The 24,953-nt window shown below is 49.2% G+C and overlaps 1 protein-coding gene across 1 annotated transcript; it reads right to left on the bottom strand.

Moving 5' to 3' along the window:
* Positions 1-2,462: 2,462 nt before the first annotated feature.
* On the bottom strand, positions 2,463-24,783 carry LOC141580670 (scavenger receptor cysteine-rich domain-containing protein SCART1-like). Its single transcript, XM_074383158.1, has 10 exons — positions 23,768-24,783; positions 16,267-16,572; positions 15,780-16,097; positions 15,392-15,706; positions 14,988-15,302; positions 14,436-14,504; positions 14,046-14,360; positions 13,217-13,363; positions 12,391-12,501; positions 2,463-11,892 (listed from the first exon to the last, which is right to left on the bottom strand). The coding sequence occupies exons 1-10, from the start codon at positions 24,345-24,347 to the stop codon at positions 11,771-11,773; spliced, it is 2,598 nt and encodes an 865-aa protein (XP_074239259.1). The 5' UTR covers positions 24,348-24,783; the 3' UTR covers positions 2,463-11,770.
* Between the last annotated feature and the right edge of the window lie 170 nt (positions 24,784-24,953).

Below are 24,953 nucleotides of genomic sequence, written 5' to 3'. Positions count from 1 at the left end.
ACTATTCAGCCATGAAAAAGAATGAAATCTTATCAGGTGCAGCAACATGGATGGAACAGGAGGTCATTATGACAAGTGAAATAAGCCTGCCATAGAAAGACAAATATTGCATGTTCTCACTCACATGTGGGAACTTAAAAAGTTGATCTCATGGAGGTAGAGAGTAGAATGATAGTTACCAGAGGCTGGGAAGGGTGTGGGGGAAGGGTTTTAAGAGAGGTTGTTAAGGGGTACAAACATAAATAGAAGGATCTGGTCATCACACACAGGTATCTGATCTGATCATCACTCTTGGGCACCTGATTTGATCATCACACATGAGTACCCTATTTGATCATCACACATGGGTATCTGATCTAATCATCACACTCGGGCACCTGATTTGATATTTATGTAGCAAATGTACACCTTTATTTATGTATTGCATTGTTTGAAAATTTTACCTTAAAAGGAAAAATAACTATAAACAAATGTTTAATGACATGCACGCAGAAGTGTTTAAGAGGTGGACTGATATTTGCAAGTGGCTTTGAAATGCATAAAATAAGATAGATTGGTGGACGGACACAGGATAATCAATTAAAGGTAGTAAGTCAACGACAGAATGTAGTTGATTGGTGCATAAATTAAAGAATGAGAATGCCCTTCTCTGAAAGGAAGTAAATCAATAAAACCGCATGTATTTCCTGCAGATTATTAAAAAGAAAGGCTGGATAATACCGTCTCTCACCGTTATGGTGCCAGGACCACGAAACCTCACACAGGGAGGAGAGCATTTCTTGTGTTTTCTCTGACCTCACACCAAGAGCAGTTGAATTGGAGTCAGGGTTTGGATGATTTTCTCCAAAGCAGGATATCAAGAAACCTCCCCCTGCCAGTGTGCACCGAGGTGTATCTGTCTCTGGTATCTCACCCCTGAACGAGAACCCCTGACTAAAGGAAGACATGGCGAGAAGCACCCTCCCCACAGGCAAATGCTCCCGCAGTGCTCCTGGGGCCCAGTTGCCAGTGAAAGGGAGTCAGGTAGGTGCATGGGATGTCAGGGGTGTTAAGTGACCCTTTTGGGCTCCTGCTCAACTAGCCACTGGCTCCCCCTTAGCTCCCTCCTGCCCTGTAGCCCTGACTGCATGTTCTCATAGGGCCTTGGGATGTTGGAAGTTCCACGATGAAGACTGGCAGCCCCGTGGGGGAGCTCATTATTTATAAATCTATTGCGTTAATTACCTTCTTGTTCCTTGCTGCTTGTATGAGATTCTCAAAGTCATATGTTGAAATTAGCTTGTTAATAGCTGGGACGTTCCACAATGGCCACTTCCCTTCCTTTTACCCGATGCAAGAAAACGCTCTCCTGACTGCCACTGTTACATGCTAGTTCCACAGGGAGTAGGTAAGGGGGTTCAGGGTGGGGCTGACCACTCCATGCACCGCACAGCCACCACTGTGTCCGTGGAGGAGCGGGAGCCAGGGGGATGTATGTGCAGATGGCGGTGGAGTAGCACATGCACACGGCCAGCAGACGGAGGAGCGCGTGGAGAAGGCCTGCCGCTTTGCCTCTGCAGTGCGGATGCGCAGGGTGCTGGGCTGCTGGCGATGATGCAGCCATGGGACACTGTGGTTAGCAGGAAGTTGACCACGCACAATAAATGTCTGTGACCACGATCATGACATTGCTCAGGGTCACTGGGCTGCAGGACAGCGGCAGCAGGGTGGGGCCCTCACACACAAAGTGGTGGATCTGCTTGAGCCGTGCCATCAGGCCCATGCACGCTGACTACACTGACCACTCCCCAGTGTGCCACAGTGCAGCGAGTAGCAGATGGCCGCTCCCTTGGGAGGGCAGACTCCATGCAGAGGCAGGCAGGGACTGGCCATCCCTGTTCCAGGTGGGGTGGGAGGTTTGTTTCCTCAGTGGGTGTCAGGCTGTGTCAGAGACAGGATATATCAAACAAAGGCACAGACCCAGCCTTGGCCCAGCTCCCAATCCAGTGCCCCCACCCAACCAACCTCACATGCCTCTCCTGCCACCCATTTCTGACCACCTAGCCTCCTCAGCCAGGACAGGCCCAGTCAGGGCAAGGAGAGGTGGCTCGGTCAACATCAGAGGAAACAAGGCCAAACTCATTTCCTTCCCAGCCCAGGCAGCTCCCAGCCCAGGTAGTCTTCAACCGAGGCAGCCTTCAGCTGCAGCCCCAAGCCCAAGCAGCCCCCCAGCCCAGGCAGCCCTCAGCCAGGCAGTCCCCCTAGCCCAAGCAGCCCCCCAGCCCAGGTAGCCTCAGCCACAGAACCCCTCAGCCCAGGCAGCCTCAGCCACAGAGCCCCCCAGCCCAGGCAGCCCCAGCCACAGAACCCCCCAGCCCAGGCAGCCCCAGCCACAGAGCCCCCAGCCCAAGCGGCCCCAGCCACAGAGCCCCCCAGCCCAGGCAGCCCTCAGCCAGGCAGTCCCCCTAGCTCAGGCAGTGCCCAGCCAGGGAGCCCCCAGCCCAGGCAGCTCTCAGCTCAGACGGTCCCAGAGACCCCCTGGCTGCCCCGTCTGAGGCCCCGAATCCACTCTCCTTCACAGGAGCCCCATCTGCCTGCAGAGCTGAGGGAGGGGCTGACTTGTGACTGGAGCCTTGCACCAGATTCACAGGAAGCTTCCAGGCCTCACTTACAGATCCTGATCTGCCTTAGGGGCCAAACCACAGGGCTCTGGCTTTTGCTCTGCTGATCGAGGGCACAGATAGGCACAGAGCAGGCCCACAGAGGTTCCCGGGCACTTACAGTTTCTAACTGAAACCCTTAAGGCAACAGCAAAGCAATTTCAGCAACGTTATTTTCCACATTAAAATAGGTCAGGGCAGGGTAGAACCAGATCTGACTTTTTTAAAACATTGAAAGGAAAATTAGGTGGCTCATCCATGTGGAAGTAAGGCATGGGGGGACACAGCCACTCACTGAGTGTGGAGCATGGCTGGGCCAGCTCCTGTCTAAATGGGTGTCCACACGTCCATGGACACGATGGAGCCTCAAGGCTTGTGCCCATCTCTTCCCCTTCAGTGTCTCCTTTGCTTGATGCTGACCTTTGAAGTCTGTCCCCTCAGGGTGGGTGCTGAGGTTGCTACAGAGGCCCATGTGCCCCCAGGAGCGGCTCTCAGGGAGCAATTACCCCACCTGGAGGTAAAGAGGGGTCCTTGTGGGAACTGTCCTCAGGCTTGAGCAGAGACAGGCCTGGGCACCTGCAGGGCTTCTGGGTGATGGACCTGGGGAGAAGGAAGCCAGAGCTGGCGGCTTCTCCCCGCACATCTGCCTTGGGCACACAAAGGCCCAGTGCAACCCTCCCTGCAGGATGGAATTTTATTTAAATAGACTTAATTTTTTAAATAGTTTTTAATTTGCCCCCGCCCAGTTTCCCCTGTTATTGACATTTCACATGAGCACAAATGTGTCACATTACTGTGCCAGTATCCATTCCATACCACCAACTGCAATCTATGGCTGATCCCCATTTCCTCAGTGTTCACCATTCAGTGGGAGGAATAATCTTAACAGCTGGTGCCAGGACAGCTGGATAGTCACATGCAAAAGAATGAAGCTGGACCCCTACCTCACGTCATATACAAGAATTTATCTTAAATGGTCACAGACCCAACTATAAGAGCTAAAAGTGTAAACGCTTAGAAAAAACATGGGATGAATCATCATTACCTTGGGTCTGGTGCTGTTTTCTCAGATACGACACTAAAAGTATAGGCAGCCAAAGAAAAACAGATAAATTGAACTTCAAAACTGAAAACCTTAGGTGTCAGAGGACACTACCAAATCAATGAAAAGACAACATAGAGAATGGGAGAAAATATCTGCAAATCGCATCTGATTGAGACTTGTATCTAGAATTTTTTAAGTCTTAAAATATAAATAACCCAATTAAAAATGGGCAAAGATTCTGAATAGAAGTTTCTCCAAAGAAGACCTACAAATGGCCACTAAGAACGTGAAAAGATACTCAACATAATTAGTCACCAGGGACATTCATACCAAAACCACATGAGTTGCCACTTCACACCCACTAGCACGGATACAATAAAAAAGGACAGACTGCAGCAAGTGCTGATGAGGCTGCAGAGGAGTCAGACTCTGCGGTGGGAAGAGTGAGTGGTGAAACCACATCAGAAAAGAGGTCGGCAGCTCCCCGATGTGTCAAACACACTTTCCATTTGCTCTAACAATCCCACTTCTAGGCATATACCCATGAGAAATGAAAACGTGTACACAAAAAATTGTGCATGAATATTCCTAGTACCATTATTCACAATAACCAAAATCTGGAAACAACCTGAATTTCCATAAACTCATAAACAGGCAAACAAGATGCGGCATAGCCGCACAATAAAATGTCACTTCATAGTAAAAAAGAATGAAGTTCTGATAAATGCTACAATATGAATGAACCTTGAAAATAATATGCTAAGTGAAAAAAAAGTTACAAAATACTAAATATTATATGACCCCACTTGTATGAAATGTCCAGGAATAGAGAAATCCACAGAGACAGAGAGCAGATCAGCGGTTGCTTTGGGCTAGGGAGAGTGGAGAGTTGGGCCGGTGATGGCTAATGGGTACCGGCTCTTTATTTAGTGATAAAAATGATCTAAAATTCATGGTAGTTACGGTTGCAACATTCTGTGACTATATTAAAAACTATCGAATTTTACACTTGGATGAATTGTATGGTGTATGAATTAATTCTCCATAAAGCTGTTACCAAAAAAAATTCAGTGAATTTTTATTTCAGGGCACCCTCACTGTACACCGGACAAGTCCTAGATTTATGTTAGAAACAGTGCAGGTGGTCCTCATCCTTGAGGGCCTGGGGTCCCACGTCTGCCCAGGGCCCATGCACAGTGTCCTGGGTGAAGCCCCTCCAGAGGCGTCTCAGTCCAACCACAGACCTCACTCAGGATCACAGCAAGTAATAAGATACGAATCTGTGAACAACAGTAACGACAGCAAGAAGGAAGGGAGCCCACTGCCGTGGAGCTCACAACGGGAAGGGCGTTCTTCTAATCCCTTCAAACCCAGCAGCAACCTCCATCCCACTAACAACCCTACTTTGTAGGTGTGCAAACTGAGGCAGAGGGAGGTCCAAGGCCCCACCACCAGCAGGCGTGAAGGGAAGGCCCCGGGGCCCACTTAAGGCAGGGCCCTTCCCCACTGAGGTGAGCAGCTGCTCTCATCCCCCCACCCCTTCTCCTTAGGGGCAGGAGGGGCTGGAGGCCCTAGGGCCACAGAGCAGAAAAAGATTGAACTTTCTGTTTTAGTTGAATGAAGTCGTCAGGCTTTATACTTCCTTCTACCCGGGAGGCAGGAGGCAGGGCCACCCCAGCTGGGGTGTGGTTCCGGGGCTGCCCGGGTGGGTGCTCTGGGTATTAACCGTGGTTCCACAACTGAGCCAAGTTTCAGTCTTTGGGGACCAATTTGTCCTTGTAAAACCTTTCCCATCTAACAGTTACTATGTTAAAAATCCCCTGGGATTCCATTTTGTCATGATCTCCAAAGACAAACAGAATTCAGAACAAGAGAATGAAATGGATAAGAGTGGAAGAGTGCGGCTAGAATTATTTCTCAGGCAAACGGAAATGCAGCATCATTTTAACACATTCGACACCATCGTAAATGCACAGACATATCCAGCAGGCTCACTCCATAGCTCCAGGGAGGTGGGAATCGGCCCCTTCACGGACCCCTCCTGCATCCGCGATAGAAGAGCTCAGCGTCCTGCCCTGGGGAACGTCTGTCTTGTCTCCAGACACCGGCTCTGCCCTTTGCCCAGCGCTGCCAGGAGGCTGACCCACCACGGGGCGGCGGCTGTGGGCTCCCTTCCTGCTGGGCCCTTTCTGGGCCTCGGAGTCCGGTCGGCCTCCACCACCCCCGCTGCAGTCCTCACTGCCGCCACCGCCGGGGACGCGGGGTGGTCTCCTTAAACGCTGCCCACCCTCCTGACAGCCCTTCTTTAAACTCTTCAGCCCCTCTGGGCCTGCCGCCTGCTTCCTGCTGTGACTCTGACATCCACCCCGGTCTCTTGTGTTTCTGGCTGTGGGCTCAAAATAGTAATAAGTTTTCATTTGTTTTTTGAAATATTGAAAATGTTGGCTCAAGCAGCAGTGATAAATGCGTGCAATGAAAGTCGCCGCCCTGAGCACGAGCACGTGTCCAGCGCAGCATGATCAGCTCTTCCTGCCCATTTTGCGACTCTGTGTAGTTTCTCACTTGCGAGGAGGGGTGGCCACACGTCTGCACCACCCGCTGGCCTGTGGCTTTGCAGAGGGACCCAGCCTCAGCTGCCCATGGCCCGGATCCCCTTCCCGGTCTCCTCAGTCCAGCCCCTTGGAAGGCACTCAGGCAGAAACTCACCCGCAGACCAGACACCAGGATAAACTTCACACAGAGGAGAGAGTGAAATGCTTGCAATTGTGCAGACCCCAGAAACTGAGGGCAGTGAGCTTGTGATTTTTAGTTTCTACACGGTCCAAAACATCAGTATGGACTTTCTCTTCAACCCAGATTACTTGCCTGAATGTTTTTAAGTATCAAGACTGCTCATTGTGAAGGTCATCCTTGTGCCAACTGTGTGGACTTGCAGTCAAAGCACATGACTAGATTGGGTCTACTTTTCAAAACTGACTGAGACTTTCCATGGCCCAGAGCACATCCAGCGACAAAGGCCGGGCCCCCCTGCCCAGGTGTGTGCATGAGCCGAACGTGACAGGCGTGTGGCAGGGTCCTCTCGGTCTTTTTTCAGTTAAACATGAGAATTGAAGCATGTTCAGGTTTTTCAAATATCCTGTGGATATTCACCAGCATCCTATCCAATCTTCTGCTAACCCACAGGTTCCAACTGTGCTGATTTTGCCCTCAGGGCACTCTTGGTGACATCTAGAGACATGTTTTAATTGTCACAACTGGAAGGGGGCTGCACTGGCACCTGGTGGGTGGAGACCAGGTGTGCCGCTCAGCACCTGTGGTGCACAGGGCAGCCCTGCACAGAGAGCAACCCAGCCCCAAAGTCAGTAGCGCCAAGGCTGAGGGGTGGTCTGCCGGCACATGGACTCACACTGAATCAGCGCAACAGAGCCATTCTCTCCCCCACTCTCCAGCCCCACACAACCTGGCAGACACCCCTCCCTCCGCCATTTCCTCTGCAGGACGCCTCTTCCCACTGGCCTGGGCGTCCTACAGCACCTCCTATGAGCCAGAGCCTCCCAATCTCCGACCTTTGCTCCTGCCCCACAGCTTCTTGGGCAACATCTGAGCTGCCAGCCCACCCGGAACAAAGATCAGCAGTGGCCCAAAGTACAATGGGTGCCTCTGTCAGGGGTGGGGTCCCCTGTGCACCCAATGGGACACCTGGCTGGGCTCGAGTCCTGTGGGGAGACAGCCCAGAGGGGAGGGGGGTGCTAGTGTGGCCCGGCCCCCAGGCCCACATCTGGACGTGGCTGACGCTGTCCTGCAGGACTTGCCTGAACACTTTCTTCCTGTGTTCCTGCTGTGGGGAGAACCCCGTGGCGCTAGGGCCACCACTGGGAAGGGGCCACTCCAGAGGAACTCAGGAAAACTCTCAAAACTCAAACAACCCAATAAAACATGAGCAAAAATTCTGAACAGACACTTCAACAAAGTATATATACAGATGGCAAATAAAGACGTGAAAAGATGTTCAGTATCATTAGTCCTTAGGTAAATGCAAAGTAAGACCACAAGGACACAGCACTCTGTACTGTTACAATGTCAGACATTATCAACTGAGTGTTGGCAACTTGTGGAGGAAGTGGGACACTCGGAGATTACTGGGGGATGTAACTGGTGCGGCCGCTCCGGAAAGGTTGGTGGAACGTTAGCCCTGCACCTACGCACGGTCGCGCCATTCCCAGGTAGCCAAGAGAAATGAAAGCACGTGTCCATAGGACTCGCACATGAACATTTGCAGCAGCTTTTTTTGCAATAGCTAAAAACTTGAAGCAACGCAGATGCCCATTAACAAGTGAGCAGATGAACAGCACAGAGGAGCACTGTTTGTCAAGAGGAAGAAATGAACTAGGGTTTCTCACCACCTGGATGAATCGCAAGTAATTGTGCTGAGCGAAAACAGCCAGACCCTCATCCCCCAAAAAGAGGACATACTATATAATCCACTTGCATAAAATTCAAGTAGTGCAAACTAGTCTACAGTGTCAGAAAGCTGAACTTGATCACCTGGAGGGTAGTGCACAGGAAGGGACAGCAAAGACAAGTGTTCAAACATACATGAAAAGCGCTGGGGTGATGGATGTTTCCACCCTCATAGATGCTGCGATCCTTTCAGGGAGGAGGCGCATGTCGAAAGTTACTGCAATGTATCCTTTAAATACGCGAAGTTTATTCTATGCTGGTCATACCTCAATAAGCCTATTAAAATAAAATCACAACACATGAAAGCTCTTAGAATGCAGCTGAAGCCATGCTAAAAGGGAAAGTTACAACCTAAAATATATGCATTAAAAGAGAAAAAAATGCTGAATACCAACAATCTGAATGTCCATATAAAAAGCTAGAATAAGTAGAAGGAAATCACAAAGATGAGAGCAGAAATAAATGAAATAGAAAGCAGATGTTCACTAAGAAAAATCAAGAAAACCAAAGGCACAGGTTCCACATGCCTTGAAAAGACTAATGAGATGAATAAGCCGTCAGCAGCACTGGTCAAGAACAGCAGGGTGCCCAGAGTCCCAGCTGTGCAGGGGGCTGTGCGGGAGGATCGCTAGAGCCCAGGAGTTTGAATCCAGTACCAAACACAGTGAGACCCTGGTCTCTCAAAAAGAAAAAAAGAACAAAAGAGAGAAGACACAAATTGCCACTATCAGGATTGAAAAATGCACATGACTAGAGATTTTGTAGACATTAAGGATAATAGAAAGATACTATTAACAAATGTATACCAACAAACTTGAAAATTTAGATTGTATGTACCAATTCATTTTAAAAAGAACTGAACAAAGCAGATCTAATAGCATGGGAAGTAGAAAAGTCCTTTTTTAAAGTTTCCTTTCTTGTTAAAGTGTGCTAATAACTTTGTGAAGCCCTATCCTATGTAGCTGTTAGACATGCCGTGTTTACGGGCATGTAGTACATTCTGTGTCCTTGTACTTTAACCAAGATATCTGTGCTGGATGTGCTTACAGGCATGTCCCAGCTCTCCATTGCTTTTACCTGTTTAGAAAAGTTTCTTTTTTTTTTTTTTTTTTTTTTGAGATGGAGTCTCCCTCTGTAACACAGGCTGGAGTGCAGCGGTGCAATCTCAGCTCACTGCAGCCTCCGCCTCCCAGGTTTAAGCAATTCTCCTGTGTCAGCCTCCCGAGTAGCTGGGACTACAGGCACACACCACCATACCTGGCTAATTTTGTATTTTTGGTAAAGACAGAGTTTCATCATGTTGGCCAAGATGGTCTTGATCTGCTGACCTCGTGATCTGCCCACCTCGGCCTCCCAAAGTGCTGGAATTACTGGCGTGAGCCACCACACCCGGCCTAGAAAAGTTTTATCAGCCCATAGGGTTTTAGTTTAGATTGTGAGGTCTGGCTCCAACCAACAGAGATCAGACACAGCAGTAAGGATGACCCCAAATGCATAAGGGATAAATTTGTCTGCTTTTCCTTTGTTCATTGTACTCTCCTGGCAGGATGGCTAACAAGGGTACCCTTCCTGTGGTCCAGGATGCAAAAATTGCATTGCTGAAAAATCTTTTGTCTCAGTGCTAACTTTTCTTTGTGACACCATGCATCTATTTCTAACAAATCTGAAATAGAGAATCTGAATATGTCAATTATTTATTTTAAAAAAATAAATCTGGAAAAAAAAAACGCTCCTTAAAAGGAAACTCCAGACCCAGATAGAGAGCTTTACTAGTGAATTATTCCAGACATTTAAAGATAAATAGAACCAATACTACAGAAACTCTTGCAAATTTTTTTTTATTTTTATTTTTTTAAATTTTACTTTAAGTTCTGGAATACATGTGCAGTAAGTGCAGGTTTGTTACACAGGTATACCGATGCCATGGTGGTTTGCTGCACCCATCAACCCATTATCTACATTAGGTATTTCTCCTAATGCTATCCCTCCCCTAACCCCCTCCCCCCAACAGGCCCCAGTGTGTGATGTTCCCCTCCCTGTGTCCATGTGTTCTCACTGTTTGACTCCCACTTATGAGTGAGAACATGCAGTGTTTGGTTTTCTGTTCCTATGTTAGTTTGCTGAGAATGATGATTTCCAGCTTCATCCATGTCCCTGCAAAGGACATGATGAACTCATCCTTTTTTATGGCTGCATAGTATTCCATGGTATATATGTGCCAGATTTTCCCTATCCAGTCTATCATTGATGGGTCATCAGAATGAACAGGTCACCTACAGAATGGGAGAAATTTTTTTCAATCCATCCATCTGACAAAGGGATCTACAAGGAACCAGAATCTACAAGGAACTTTAAAAAATTTACAAGAAAAAGGTAAACGACCCATCAAAAAGTGGGTGAAAGATATGAACAGACACTTCTCAAAAGAAGACACATACATGGCCAAAAAACGTGAAAAAAAGCTCATCACTGGTCACTACAGAAATGAAAATCAAAACCACAATGAGATACCATCTCACGCCAATTAGAATGGTGATCATTACAAAGTCAGGAAACAACTGATGCTGGTGAGGATGTGGAGAAACAGGAACGCGTTTACACTGTTGTGGGAGTGCAAATTAGCAAAAATTTTTAAAAAGAGAATATGTTTTAACTCTTATGAGACCTGAATAATCTTCATACCAAAAATTAAACAAAAATATTACAACAAAAGAAAAAAATTACACATCAATTTCTTTTTTAAACATTGGCCCAACATATTACCAGACTAATTCCTGTGAAATATAAAAAGAATAATATATCATGATAAAGTTAGATTTGTTTAACCCAAGGTTAATTTAACATATAAAAATCAATCATATATCATCTTAATAGATACAAAAAAGAATTTGATAAAAGTCAACACTTACGATAAAAAGTAAAACCCTTAACAAACTAGCGATAGACTGGGTTTTCCTTGATCTGATAAATAGCATCTACAAAGCCAAGCATCAAATATTATATTTAATAGTGAAATGAAACATGGAGCACGTTTGCTTTGAGTCCATGAATGAGACAAGGCCTCCACTGGCCACCTCTGTTCAACGCTGGACTGAAGGGTCACAGCCCACGAAATAAGGCGCAGAGAGATTAAAGGGACACAGAATGGAAGTCGAGGACAAATCTGAATATCCACCAATGGCATGAGTATACAAGCAGAACATCTAAAAGATACTTTGGATTCGATTAAGAAGAGTTTTTAAGAAGAAAGAGGAAGGTTCTGGCATGGGAGCTCTCCAGTGCACTTCTGGGTAGCAAGAACAAGCTGTGGAGCAGAAGACGGAGACGGCACCCCGTGGCTCTAAACCACGAACACAACCACTGATTTCTATACACATTTGCATTTTCTGTAATGCGTGGGAAATCTGAAGGTTACACAGCACGACTGTCCATAGCAGATGACCCTCGAAGGGGACAGAGGTCTAGAGCCAGGCAGGGCCTGGAAGGATGGGATTACATATGGATGTGCGGGACACAGCAAGAGAAAGGCATCCATGATGTTTTTGAGAAATCCACTACAATTGCAGAAGAAAATGAAGAAATGTGATTTTGACGACCAGCTGGTGTGTCTCATCCTCAGGGTGCTTCACGGTGTCATGTCCTCCAGTGGAAAGACAACCTCGTCATATCCCTGAGAAAGAGGTCTGTGGCCTCCTCCCTCCTCACATGTAGACTGTCCCTCCAGGAGGTTAGATGCCTCCCCTGAAACTGGCACAAGAGACAGTGCATGACCAAATCAGCACACACGCAAGTTGTCCCGAAAGCACATCTGGCAAGCTGGAAACCAACGTCAGCCAGAAAGTGCCTGACAACATGCAAGGAAGGCACAGTTCCCACAGGTGAGGAGACAGGCTGAGTCAGCTGCACGTGTCCAGAGAGCTTGGAATATGCCCCTGCCAGACCCACGGCTCCCAGCACACCTCCCAGCCCTCTTCTCCCACCACGGCGCAGGCCTCTCCAATGGGGACTGCAGCCACTGACTCTGCCCTCATTGGTGTGGCCCTGCTCTCCCCTGCCCATGGGTGCCCTTGCATCCTGAGCCCTGTGGTCAGCAGCCTTCTGAGGCCAAGGCCCTACGGTCAGAGTCCCCTCTCATTACATCTTGTGGTCAGCATCCACAGCCCACCCCAGAGCTCACCCCTGAGCTGGGCACGAACCCACCTGTGGCTTCTGCATCCACCTTTACCACACCCCCACCCTCCTCACCTTGGGGCATGGCCTCAGCCTCCACAATTTCCTCATACAGTCCTGCTAGTGGCATTTCCCCAATGACATCATAGATGGCTTCTCCAGGAGATACCTCGGATCTTCTCAGAGCTGAGGCAAGGTGAGCATGGTCACATGCAGGCCCTCAGTGTGGGCTGGGATGGGGGGACCATGCCACAAGGCCAGACCCCCAGAGCCCTCCCATCCCTGGCCAGTAAACCACATGATGCTTCCCAGTGGGCCCCAATGTGCTGTCTGAGGGGGACCTTCTGGGGTCTTGAGGGCTGGAGTCTGACTCACATGTCTGCCATGCTCTCTGGCCTATAAAAGGAGCCCTAAGTGAGACCTGCCTCAAGGCTGAAGCAACTCTGCCTTGGATGCTGATCCACTATGTTGACTTCTGATCAACTCCAGTTCCGGGAACGCCTCTAAGATTTCCATTTTATCTCCTGTTTCTTGGTAAGAGCATGCACTTACTGTAAATCGTGCCCTTAAGCAACTGTTCGACATGTCCCCTTCCCCTAGGGTATGTAAGTTCCAGTTCTGGGGGATGACAGCCTGGGCATGCACCGTCTCAGCTAGAAGCCGTCCAAGGCATGGACGTGGCTTGTCTTCCTAAGTCCCTTTTAAGCATTTCTTTCTAAGAAACCGGATTTATCTGCCTCTTTCTTCAGCTTCTCAGTTCCTTGGACTTTGGGGACAGGTCTGCACAGGCCTGAGCACTGCAGAGCACCCCGCCTGCCTGGACCCCAGCACCAGGTTGGAGCTGTGAGCCCCTCTCGCTCCGGCACATCAGCTGATGGCGTCAGGGTGGGCTCGTGCTTACCCCTCTGCATGACTTGTGCGACTCGAGGTAGAATCAGAAAGGCCAAGAGGCCCAGAAGGAGAGAACCAAGAAGGGCTCCCAGGATGACACTGACAGCCCTGAGTGTCCAGAATGGTGCTCCAGGCGGTGGGGAACCGGGGCCTGGCTCTGAGGAAAGAGAGGTCTTGAGCCAGCAGGGTGGCAAGGGGCGGCATGCACACCCTCGGCAGGACAGGGTGGCTCCGAGGGCCAAGCCACACCCTCACCCTCATGGGGGACCTGCAAGTCAGAAATGCTGGGGTGTATCTTCTGGTTTTAGGGGCGCAGAGCACCCCAGAATGGCTGCGGTCCATGGGGGCATCTGCCCTCAAGGGACACCCCCCTTTCTTGGTAAAACAGTGAGGAACATGGCCGCCAAGCAGATGCCACAGCAAGTCACAAGAGGTGACCAGAGCACAGAGCGGCTCAGGTCAAGTTACCCACTGCTGCCATTTTTGTTAAGCTCATTACTGTGTTTAACTGTTTTCTGCAAAGAGAATGAGGCGCAGGCTTTGGGAACAAGTCAACCTGCAAACACCCAGATGACACTTAAACCCGAGATGAACAAGGATTGGGATAAACAAAAGGGAATTCCCAAAAAAGATTAGAGGGAAACCCCAGGGGATGCATGTCCCAACCAGGCCTCCACAGCAAACCGGCTTATCCCAGAAAAACGTCAGGATGGATACCAACACACTAAACCCGGGGACTGTTCTCCCGCCCAGCGAAGCGACAGAGCAGGACTCAAGGCTGACTTCCCACCCCAGGGCCCTCTGCTCGCCTCATGACCCATTTCCCACCCCGCGCTCACCCAAGCAGCGCACGCCCGCATCCTCCTTGTGCGCGCAGTCTCCGCGTCCCCACCGCTCCGCGGCGCAGCCCCGCAGGGACCCCTCGCTGCCCCGGCACCCCACCTCGTCCAGCCACACCGGCCCGGAGCCAGGGCCAAAGGCGGCGGCCGCCAGGGCGGCGACGGCGGGACCACAGCCCAGCTGGCGGCACACCACCTCCGCGTCCGCCAGGTCCCAGGCGTCGTCGCACACGGTGCCCCAGGAGCCCGCGTGCCAGAGCTCCACGCGCCCGGAGCAGCGGGCCTGGCCCCCGCGCAAGCGCACTGCGCCCTCCTCTGGAAAAGGGGCCGCCGTCACTCGGGGGGCCGGACGGGGCGGGAAGGAGGACAGGGACAGGGACACAGCGGTACCTGGGCAGCTGAGCGAGGAGGAGCAGTTCAGGGTCTCGCCAGGGTCCTGAGGAACTTCTCCTGCCTTTTCTGCGTAGGAGATTGGGACCCGTTTTTGTATTTGCAAGCTGAGCAGCTTAAATTTTGTCAACTATTTTTCATTTCCTTTTTCTCTCTGTCTCCCCAGCACAGCTATTTCTGCTGGCTAAAGCGAGAACTCTGTTTAAGCAAGAGACCTCCACATGGGATTACAGACTCCACAGACTGCCTGAGACTTCTCCAAGGGGCGCATCTCCCTGCAGGATGTCCTCGGACAATACCGGGTAGTGCAGGGGCCCTGCCTCCCTCACTGGGGGAGATCACAGGGTCTGGGAGGACTCCAGATGTTCCTCGCCCCCGCTGCGCAGAGCCTCGGAGCAGGGACCGTCCCCTTTCACTGGACCAGCCCAGGGCAGAGTCATACAGAATGAGGACAAGGGAAGCTGACATTCCTCTCCCAGGAAAGGGCCCATGCAGACACAGTGCGGGGCCACTCAGAGACCTCTCTCCGCCACCGTTCCCCCACCCACTCACCCGTGCACAGGACCCAGGCTTCCTCTCCGCTGGAGCATGAATGCGGGTCCCAAGGAGCTGACGGGCACTGCCACAGGGACTGGTCATGTCTGTCCCTGCACTGGATGGAGGCCACCCAGAGAAACTCAGTAGCAGACCGGCTCCCTGCCACGGCCTGCAGCTGCCCGTGAGACCCACAGCCCAGCTGCCCACACACAACCCGCAGGGAGGCCGCACTCAGGGTGCGGCAGACACCACCCCAGGTCCCATTGTAGAAAACTTCCAGCCGCCCTGCGCATGGCTGCCCGTGGCTCTGCAGCCTCAGATCCGTGAACTCTGCAGAGAGAGAAGCCAGTCAGCAAGGCCCAGCTGAGAGTGTGGGTGGGGACGACAGGGTGGACGACAGGGTGGACGGGCTTCAGGACCTGAGCAGAAGGCGCCAGCGTCCTCCTTGTGCCCGCAGTCGTGCTGGCCCCAGCCCGCCGACGGGCACCGCCACAGCGCAGACTCGTGGCCCTGGCAGCGCAGCTCGTCCAGCCAGATGCGCCCCGCCCCGGCTCCGAAGTGCGCGGCCCCCGGGGCGCTCAGGGCGCGGCCGCAGCCCAGCTGCCTGCAGACCACGTGCGCGTCCCGCAGGTCCCAGGCGTCGTCACACACGGTGCCCCACGCGCCCCCGCGCAGCACCTCCACGCACCCCGCACAGCGTCCCGGCCCCGCGGCCAGCCGCACCCCGAGGCTCCCTGCGGAGACACAGAGTCAGGGCGCCCCGCGCCGCGCGGCCACGGCCCACGGGGGACGCGGTTCCGCCCTCACCCGAGCACACCACGCCGGCGTCCCGCGAGGTCCCCGCGGGCTCCCGCAGCGTCGCGGACACTTTGCACCGGGTCAGGCGGGTCTCGGTGCCCAGACAGCGCGCGCGGCTCAGCGCCACCTGGACGGACCCGCGGCCGGGGGCGGGCGCGTCGTAGGCTCGCTGGGCCTCTCCGCACCCCAGCTGCCGGCACACCACGCCCGCGCCGCGCACGTCCCAGGCGTCGTCCAGGACGCGGCCCCACACGCCGTCCAGGGAGACCTCCACGCGGCCGTCACAGCGGCTCTGTCCTTCCCGCAGCCGCAGGGCGTGGGGGAGACCTGGGGACGGGGACGCACGGGGGCCCCGGGCTGTCAGGGGGAGGGACCCAGGCCCACCCCCCACCCCCCAGGCAGGCTGGTCCCTCTCAGCCCCTCTGCCCTTCCTTGCACCCTCTGTCCATGGCTCGCACTCACCCTCCTCCTCCTCCACCGTCCTGGCTGCACCCACCTGAGCACACTGCGGAGGCCGAGTTTCCCGGGGCACAGGCCGGGGCCCCCAGGGTGCTTACTGGGCAATTCCACAAGTAGGGCTCTGTCCCCTCACAGTGAAACGCGTCAGGCCAGAGGGCAGCGTCCCCGCCCCCAAAATGGCCTCCTCGAGGTGCGGCCACCGCGTTGCCACAGTTGAGCTGGTGGCAGAGGACGGTGGCGTCTGCTATGTCCCAGTGGGTGGCACAGAGGGGCGCCCAGGACCCCTGCACCTGGAGCTCCACGCGGCCCTCACAGCTGCTGCTGCCGTTGACCAGCCTGAACTCTGGGGGAGAGGAGGGCTCAGCTGTAGGCTGGGTAATTTGGAAATGACAGAAATCTATGTCTGCTGTGGCTGGGGACACAGACCCAGCTGCACTAGCCCGTCATGCCATCCCATTTCATGGTTCGCTCCCAGACTTGGGGGGACAGACTGAGGGCACCAAACAGCTTTGGTGAGTGAGGTCACCACAAATTGCCTGGGAAATCCAAGATGCACCCCTTCACTTAAGCCGTGATTAAGCTGGGAAAACTATCAAAATATACTTGGTCAGTGCTCTGGAACGCGTCCATCAAAGAGGAATGCTAATAAAGATGGTACTGCTGAATGCCATCTCCAACAAGCAGGAGGTGGCACCAAGACAGAGCTCCACACACCCTGCACAGCCGGCTTCTCTCCGCCAGCCAGAGCTCTGGGAAATGGGGCAGCGTCTCCTCTCACTCGGGCCCCACCGTGCTGCTGCACCTGGATCATGGTGTGCGCCTCCTTAAATAGACTCACACCCTGTACCCGGGAGGAGATGTGTGTACAGGAAGCAGCAACAGTATACATGGCGAGTAAGAACCCCAAAGCCCATCTCCCTCTAATGCAACTAATGTAATGATTAGGTAGTAAAACTCATAACCAACTTTTTTGAAATTCCAATATCTGGGAAAAACTTGGAAACATGTAAGGAAGAAAGAAGAGGCAGATTTGGCTCTGCATAAGGAAGGAGTAAAGAATAATGCAGAGTAGATGGTATTGAGGGTGTGCCCCAACAAAGGGCTGATTTGCAAAGACTGGAAGGGTCAGGAGTGTGTGTCTGTGTTTTACTATGCATTTAAGGAAATATGTCTAATCACTAACCCCCACTGCACCAAGAGAAAAGAGACCTGAGTGGTCACATGCAACAAAGAGGAGTCTTTACAAAAGGAGTTCAGAAAAGTCATTAAACAAGCAACTATCAGCAACAATTAACCCTGGTGATGGAGAAAAATGTGAGTTGCCACAATATAATAATTCAAAAAAAGATATGCAAAGTAATCAGAAATTATGACACACTTATGGGGGGAAAGGAAATGGAAACTGTGCTTGAGAATTGCCAAGTCATCAGACTTACTAGACAAATACTTTAAATTCACTGTCTTCTATCTGCTCAAAGACCTAAAGGAAACAAGACAATGATATCTCACCAAATAAGTAATACTAATAAAAATAAATGATAAAAAGGAATCGAGTAGATTTTCTGGAGCTTAAAAGTTCAATAACAAATGAAAAGTTCACTAAAAGTTTCAACAGCAACCCTGTGAGCAGGCAAAAGATACAGTCTGTGAAACTGAATATAAGTCCATTCAGATTATCTACCCTGAAGAGCAGAAAGAAAAAAGAATGAAGAAAAATCAATAGATCCCAAAAGACCTGTGGGACACCATCAAGTATATCAACAGATGCATAATCAGAGTCACAGAAAGAGCAGAGAATACTGGCTCTTCCAGAGAATAACAAATTTTAAAGAGAGAGAGAGAGAGAGAGAGAGAGAGAGAGAGAGAGAGAGAGAAAGTGATAGAAAAATATTTCAAAAAATTCCAAGTTTGATGAAAGATAGACATCTACATCCAAGAAGCTCAACAAACTTCAAGTAAATTATACTTAAAAATACGTGCAGTGAGACATATTGTAATCAAACTCTCAAAAGCCAAATATAAAGAAAAGAATCTTGAAAGCAGCAAGAGACAAGGGACTCATCATGTACAAAGGACCCTCAGTAATGCCAACACTTGCTTTCCCATCAGAAACCACAGAAGCCAGAAAGCAGTGGGGTAGCATATTTAAAGTGCTGAAAGGAAAACTTGTTACTCCAAAATTCTATATTAAAATGAAGGAGAATTTCAACAAAAGCTGAGGAAATTCATTGCTATTAGACTTGTCCTACACAGAATGCTAAAGGGTTTAATTCAGGCAGAAATAAAGGCACTAAACAGTAAGTCAACATCTTATGATTAATTTAATGAAACTGATAAGGATAATTACATAGGAAACTATAAAGGCCAACAGTATTGTATATGTAGTTTGTTATTCCTTTATTCCTATATATTTAAAAAAACATAGGCATGAAACAAAATTATATATTTATGTTAAAGGATGAACAATGTGTAAAGATGAATTAGTGAGAATAACAATATTAAGAGCAGAGATTTTGTATACTATTGAAAGTAAGTTGGTTTTAATTCAAACCAGAGGCTTGTAAATTTAAAATATTGCTTATAATCTCCAGGGGAACTACTAGAGAAAAAGCTAAGAAATACACACACACACACACACACACACACACACACACACACACACACAAAGAATGGAAAGGGAATGAAAATGGTACACTATAAATGTCAATTAAACACAAAAGAGGGCAGTAAAAACAAACAGAAAAACAGCAGAAGTGAATATTCCTTATTAGTAATTACTTTAAATGTAAAGGGATTAAACCAATCTAAAAAGGCAGAGAGAGACAAAATTGATTTTTTAAAAATTGTTTTAAAATATGTTCTCTTCATCAATTCACTTTAGATCAAAAGATGATTAGGTTAAAAGTGAAAGGTGGGGAAATATATCCATGCAAATAGTCACCAAAAGAGAGCTGAAGTGGCTACACAAGCATCAGACAAAATAGACTTAGTCATGGTTTGAATGTTTGTGTGCCTTCAAAATTCATGTTGAAACAGAATCTGAAAAGCAACAGTATTAAGAGGTGAAGTCTTTTGGAGATTTTAAGCCAGGAGGGCTCTATCCTCATGGAGGAGGTTAGCCCTTATAAAGGCTCGAGGGAGCAATTTCATCCCTTTTCCTCTTTTGCTCCTCTATTATGTGAGGATACAAAGAAGGCCCCATCTATGAGGAACGACCCCCCACACACACAGACACTGAACTTGCTGATTCCCTGACCCTGGATTTCTCAGCCTCCAGAACTCTGAGACATAGATTTCTGCCATTTACAAATTACCCAGCCTACAGTGTTTTCTATAGCAGCCTAAACGGACTAAACAGACTTTTAAGTTAAAAATTGTGAGGAGAGATAAGAAGAGGATTATACGTTTATTAAAGGGTCAATCCATCAAAAGAATAACAACAAATATAAGCATATGCGCAGCTAATAACAGAGCCAAAATAAAGAAAAAATTGACCAGTTGAAGGCAGAAGTAAATGACTGTAAATAATAATGAGAGCCAAAAACATCTCACTTTTAATAACGGATAGACCATCTATGCATAAGGCTAATAAGGAAATAAAGAAATGGAAGAACACTATAAATCAACGAGACCTCACAAACGTATATAAAACACTCTGCTTAAAAACAGCAAAATATACATTCTTCTCAAGTGCACATGAACTGTTCATCAGGGTGGACCCTGTGTTGAGGCATAAATCAAGTCTGAATAAATTTTAAAGAACTGAAATCATAAATAGCATCTTCTCTGACCATAAAGGAATGAAGCTAGAAAGAAATTTTTTTTAAAAAAAGGGAAACTGGGAAATTAAAACCAGAACACACTCATAAACAACCAGTAAGTCAAGGGAGAAGTCACAAGGAAAATTAGAAAGTACTTTTGGATGAACGAAAATAAAAAACCACAGCATAACAAAATTTATGGATTGAAATGAAAGCAATGCTTAGAGAAAATTTTATAGGAACAAACATCTATATTAACAGCAAATATATATCTCAAATCAATAATGGCATTTACACCTTAAAAAGTAGAAAAGGAAGAATAAACTAAACCTCAAGCTAGCAGAAGGAAGGAGAGAGTAAATGAAACATGGAATGAAAAGCAATAGATAGAACAATAAAAATAAAAGCTGAGTCTGTGAAGAGATCAACAAAATTGACAATACTTAGCTAGGCTGACCAATAAAAAAAGAGAACACTAAAATTACGAAAATCAGAAATGAATGTGGGGGGTACTTGGTATGAAATCCACAGAAATAAAGAGAAGTACAAATGATACTATGAATTAATTTCATAGTATCCCCCAAATTAGGTAATTTAGATGACATGAATAGATTTCTAGAAATTACCAAAACTGACCCAATAATGAACAGAAAATCTGAACAGAGATATAAAAAGCAAAGGAAATAAATTAGTAAACAAAAACCTCTGAACAAAGAAAAGCCCAGCACCAGGTATCTTCACTTCACTAATAGAATGAAGGAAAGAAAAAAATATAATAACTTAAATTGATGCAGACCAAGCATTTGACAAAATCCAACACACTGTCATGATAGAACATTCAACAAACAAGGAATGGAAGGGAACTTTCTCAATGTGATAAAGAACATTTATTAAAAACCCACAATTACCATCATACTTAATGGAGAAAAACTAAGTTTTTCCCTTGAGATAAGGAGCAAGACAAATATGCACTTTTTCACCATTTCTACTCAACATTCTACTAAAAGTTCTAGCCAGAGAAATTAGGCAAGAAAAAAGAAATAAAAAGCATCCTTTTGGGAAAGAAGTGGTAAAACTATCTGTATTCACAGATACATGATCTTATATATAGAAAATCCTACCGAATCCACCAAAAAAAAAAAAAAAAAAAAAATTAAAGCCATAAGCAATTTCAGGAAAAATCAGGGGGCAAAAAACTAGTTGCATTTCTATAATCTAGCTTTGAACAATAATAAAAGAAAACCCCAAGAATACTCAAAGCTATCCTGAGCAAAAATACCAAAGTTGAAGGCATCACACTACTGGATTTCAAAATATACTGCAAAACTGTAGTAACCAAAACAACATGGTACTGATATGAAAACAGACATAGAAACCAGTGGAACAGAGAGAGAAGATAAATAAATCCACACACAGCCAACTGATTTTTTTTTTTTTTTTTTTTGAGGCAGAGTTTTCGCTCTTGTTACCCAGGCTGGAGTGCAATGGCGCGATCTTGGCTCACCACAACCTCCACCTCCTGGGTTCAGGCAATTCTCCTGCCTCAGCCTCCTGAGTAGCTGGGATTACAGGCACACGCCACCATACCCAGCTAATTTTTTTGTATTTTTAGTAGAGACGGGGTTTCACCATGTTGACCAGGATGGTCTTGATCTCTCGACCTCGTGATCCACCCGCCTCGGCCTCCCAAAGTGCTGGGATTACAGGCTTGAGCCACCGCGCCCGGTGCCAACTGATTTTTAACAAAGGTGCCAAAAATACACACTGGGAAAGGGACAGTCTCATCAAGAAATGGTGCTGAGAACACTGGATATCCATATGCAGAATGAAACTAGAACCCTATCTCTCACTATATACAAAAATCAATTCAAGATTGATTACAGACTTAAATGTAAGACCTGCAGTGATAAAAACACGTAGAAGAGAACAGGGGAAGCGCTCAGGACATTGGTCTAGCAAGGATTTTTCGGCTATTTCCTGAAAAGCATGGGCAACAAAAGCAAACATAGACAAATGGGGTTACGTAAGACTAACAACCTTCCATACAGCAAAGAGAACAATTAGCAAAATGAGAGAAAATCAGTAAGTTGAAGAGATACTGCACCCCCATGTTTACGACAGCACTAATCACAACAGCCAAACTATGGACTCAACCCGTGTTCATCAGTGGGTGAACAGACAGAGAAACTGTGGTCTACATATTACACAAAATGAAATCTTATTCAGGCTTAAAAACAGAATGGAATCCTGTCATTTGCTGTAATGTGGATGGCCTGGCGGACATTATGTTAGGTGAAATAAGTCAGACAGAGAAAGACAAACACCGGATGATCCCATTTGTATATGGAATCTTGAAAAGTTGATCTCATGGAAGTAGAGAGTAGAACAGGGGAGGGTAGTGAGGAGGAGGTGTGGGGGTGGACTGGTCAACTGGTACAACGGTAGAGATAGGAGGGATAAGTTTCCGTGTTCCATAGCACAGTCAGGTGAATACAATCAACAATATTGTACTATATAGTTCAAAATAGCTAGAAGAGAGGATTTTGAATGTCCTCACCACAGAAATAATCATGTTGAGGTGATTGGATTGCTGAATACACTGATTTGGTTATTACACAACACATACATGCACTGAGACCCTGTACTGTACTTCATAAATATGTACAATTAGTATGTGTCCAAATGTGTCCATTTAAAGAAGAATGAAATAATAATTTTTACCAAGGAGGTCCAAGACAGACTTGTACACTGAAAACTACAAAACATTTTTTTAAAACAATCAGCGAAAATCCAAACAAAGGCAAAGACATCCTGTGTTCATAGATTGAGAGATTTAATATTGTTAAGATTGCAATACTCCCAAGCCAATCTACAGATTTTACAAAATCTCTATCAAAATCCCGACAGCCATTTTTTGTTCAGAAATAGAAGAACTGATACTAAAATTCACATGGAATTTCAAGGGACCTTAAATAACCAGAGCAATACTGAAAAAGAAAAAGTTACAGGATTCATTCCCTATTTCAAAACTACTAGAGAACTACAAAAATCAACAGAGTATGCTGTTGGCATAAAAAGACACATAAGTCAACAGAGCAGATTGAATGTCCCGAAGTCAGTCTATCCATGCGAGGGTAACAGATCTTCACGTGGTGTGAAGAAAAGTCACTAGGGAGAGATTAGCTGATCCTTACAAAAGGTGTGTATGTGTTCGGACATCACCCTGTACAATTATTACGTGTCGTTTTAGAACAATCAATACATATGTTTTAAAAAATGAGGAAAGAATCGTGTCTTCGACAGACGGCCAGCCGGATAGCCACACGCACAGCAATGAGTGGACCCTTTCCTTACACCGTATGCAAAACGTGGTCAAAGTCAATCAAAGACCAAATAGAGCTGAAACTATAAAACCGAGAAAAAAGCACAGGAATATTCTCCACGACCTCGGATCAGAGTGGATTCTGAGCTATGACACGAAAAGTTCCAGGAACAGCAGGGGAATCGGAAGGGGAACAGGACCGCCTCGGGATTAAACGCGGGCGCACGAGGGCATCAGAAGTCAGAGGCTCCGCCGGGCGGAGGAAATACCCGCCGACGACACGCGGGGACGTGGGGTCCGCGTGGAAAAGGGTCCCGAGCAAACTCCTCCAGAGACGACCACCCCGCGGGAGCCGGGAAGGAAGCTCGGGGTTCGCGGCACCGCAGGCCCGGCGCGCGGGGACACAGGGTCCCGCCCCCGCCCTCGCCCCGCCCCGGAGCCCGCCCGTGACTTACTGTCCCCCGCGCACCGGAGCCCCGCGTGGCGGCCCGGCCCACACCGGCTCCCGCGCGCCCGCGGGCAGTGGAACAGCAGCGACTCGTTGCCCGCGCAGCGGAAGGCCTCCGTCCACACCGGCCCCGAGCCCCGGCCGAAGCGCGCGGCCCCGGGTGTGGACACGGCCACCCCGCACTGCAGCTCCCGGCACACCACGTGGGCCGTGGCCGGGTCCAGGTCCGCGTCGCACACGGCGCCCCAGGTCAGGCCCCGCCGCACCTCCAGGCGCCCGGCGCAGGGGTGCTCGCCGCCCACCAGCCGGGCCTCGGTGTGTCCTGGGGGCAGACGCTGCATGGAGCACAGGGCGGGACGGGCTCCGGGGACGGGCTCCGGGGCCCAGTGACCCGACCGCTGCCCTCGGGTCCCACGGGAAGGGCCGTCTGTGCTGGCCCGGCCCCCGGCAGGAGAGGTCCTGGGGTGTGCAGGCCCAGGCCTCTCCCACTCTCCCGTCTCCCTGGGGTCCTGGCTCCCACGACGACAGCGCCCACCTCCAAGCAAGGATCGCCAATCCCAGCGCCAGGGGCCCCGCAGCTGTGTCATGGAGCCTACTCCCAGGGTTGGACCTGGTCCCTGGCAGGCCACTTTAATCACTGGTCAGTTTTAAGCCCAGTGCCCACTCACACCCTGGCCAGGGCCCTGAGGGAGGAGCTGCCATCAGTCAGCCATCTCCCCAGGTGACCCCTGGGCCACCAGCCCCTCTCCCTCCCCAGGACAGGGGTGCAGTCTGAGGGCAGCAGCATAGGGGCCTGGCCGGGCAGGCGCTGAAGCCCCAGGGGGCAAGTCCCCCACTCCCCCTAGGCCAGGGCCGTCCCCTCAGCCCCCCGATGCTGCTCTGAATGGACACCTCCCATCCCGGAGATCCTCTGGAAAGGGCGTCCCTACCTGCACACACCACCTCGGAGTCTGTTGGAAGGTCACAGTGGTCTAGGAAGTTCAGGTTGAACCTGCAGTTGAAGATGCTGACCTCTGTTCCCTGGCAGGAAATGATTTTCGAACCCAGCCAGCCTGGGTGCCCGGAGACATAGGGCCTGGATGCCTGGAGTGCCAGGCCACATCCCAGCCTCCTGCAGAAGACGCTGGCCTCCTTCTGGTGCAAGCCGCACCTTACCACGGAGCCTTCGGGTATCCGGATCTCTGGGGTCCCCG

This window comes from Saimiri boliviensis, chromosome 12 (genome assembly GCF_048565385.1).
Source record: "Saimiri boliviensis isolate mSaiBol1 chromosome 12, mSaiBol1.pri, whole genome shotgun sequence".
Taxonomy (NCBI): Eukaryota; Metazoa; Chordata; class Mammalia; order Primates; family Cebidae; genus Saimiri; species Saimiri boliviensis.
Note: the sequence above shows the minus strand (reverse complement) of the source record. Positions and strands in the feature narration are given on the sequence as shown.

Excerpts from the sequence above, each read along its gene's own strand:
- LOC141580670 (XM_074383158.1), bottom strand. The coding sequence starts at position 24,347 with ATGACACAGCTGCGGGGCCCCTGGCGCTGGGATTGGCGATCCTTGCTT. Across the intron at positions 15,707-15,779 it reads CGCCGGCGTGGTGTGCTCGG|GGAGCCTCGGGGTGCGGCTG; the intron begins GTGAGGGCGGAA and ends GTGTCTCCGCAG. Across the intron at positions 12,502-13,216 it reads CGCACAAGTCATGCAGAGGG|CTCTGAGAAGATCCGAGGTA; the intron begins GTAAGCACGAGC and ends ACCTTGCCTCAG.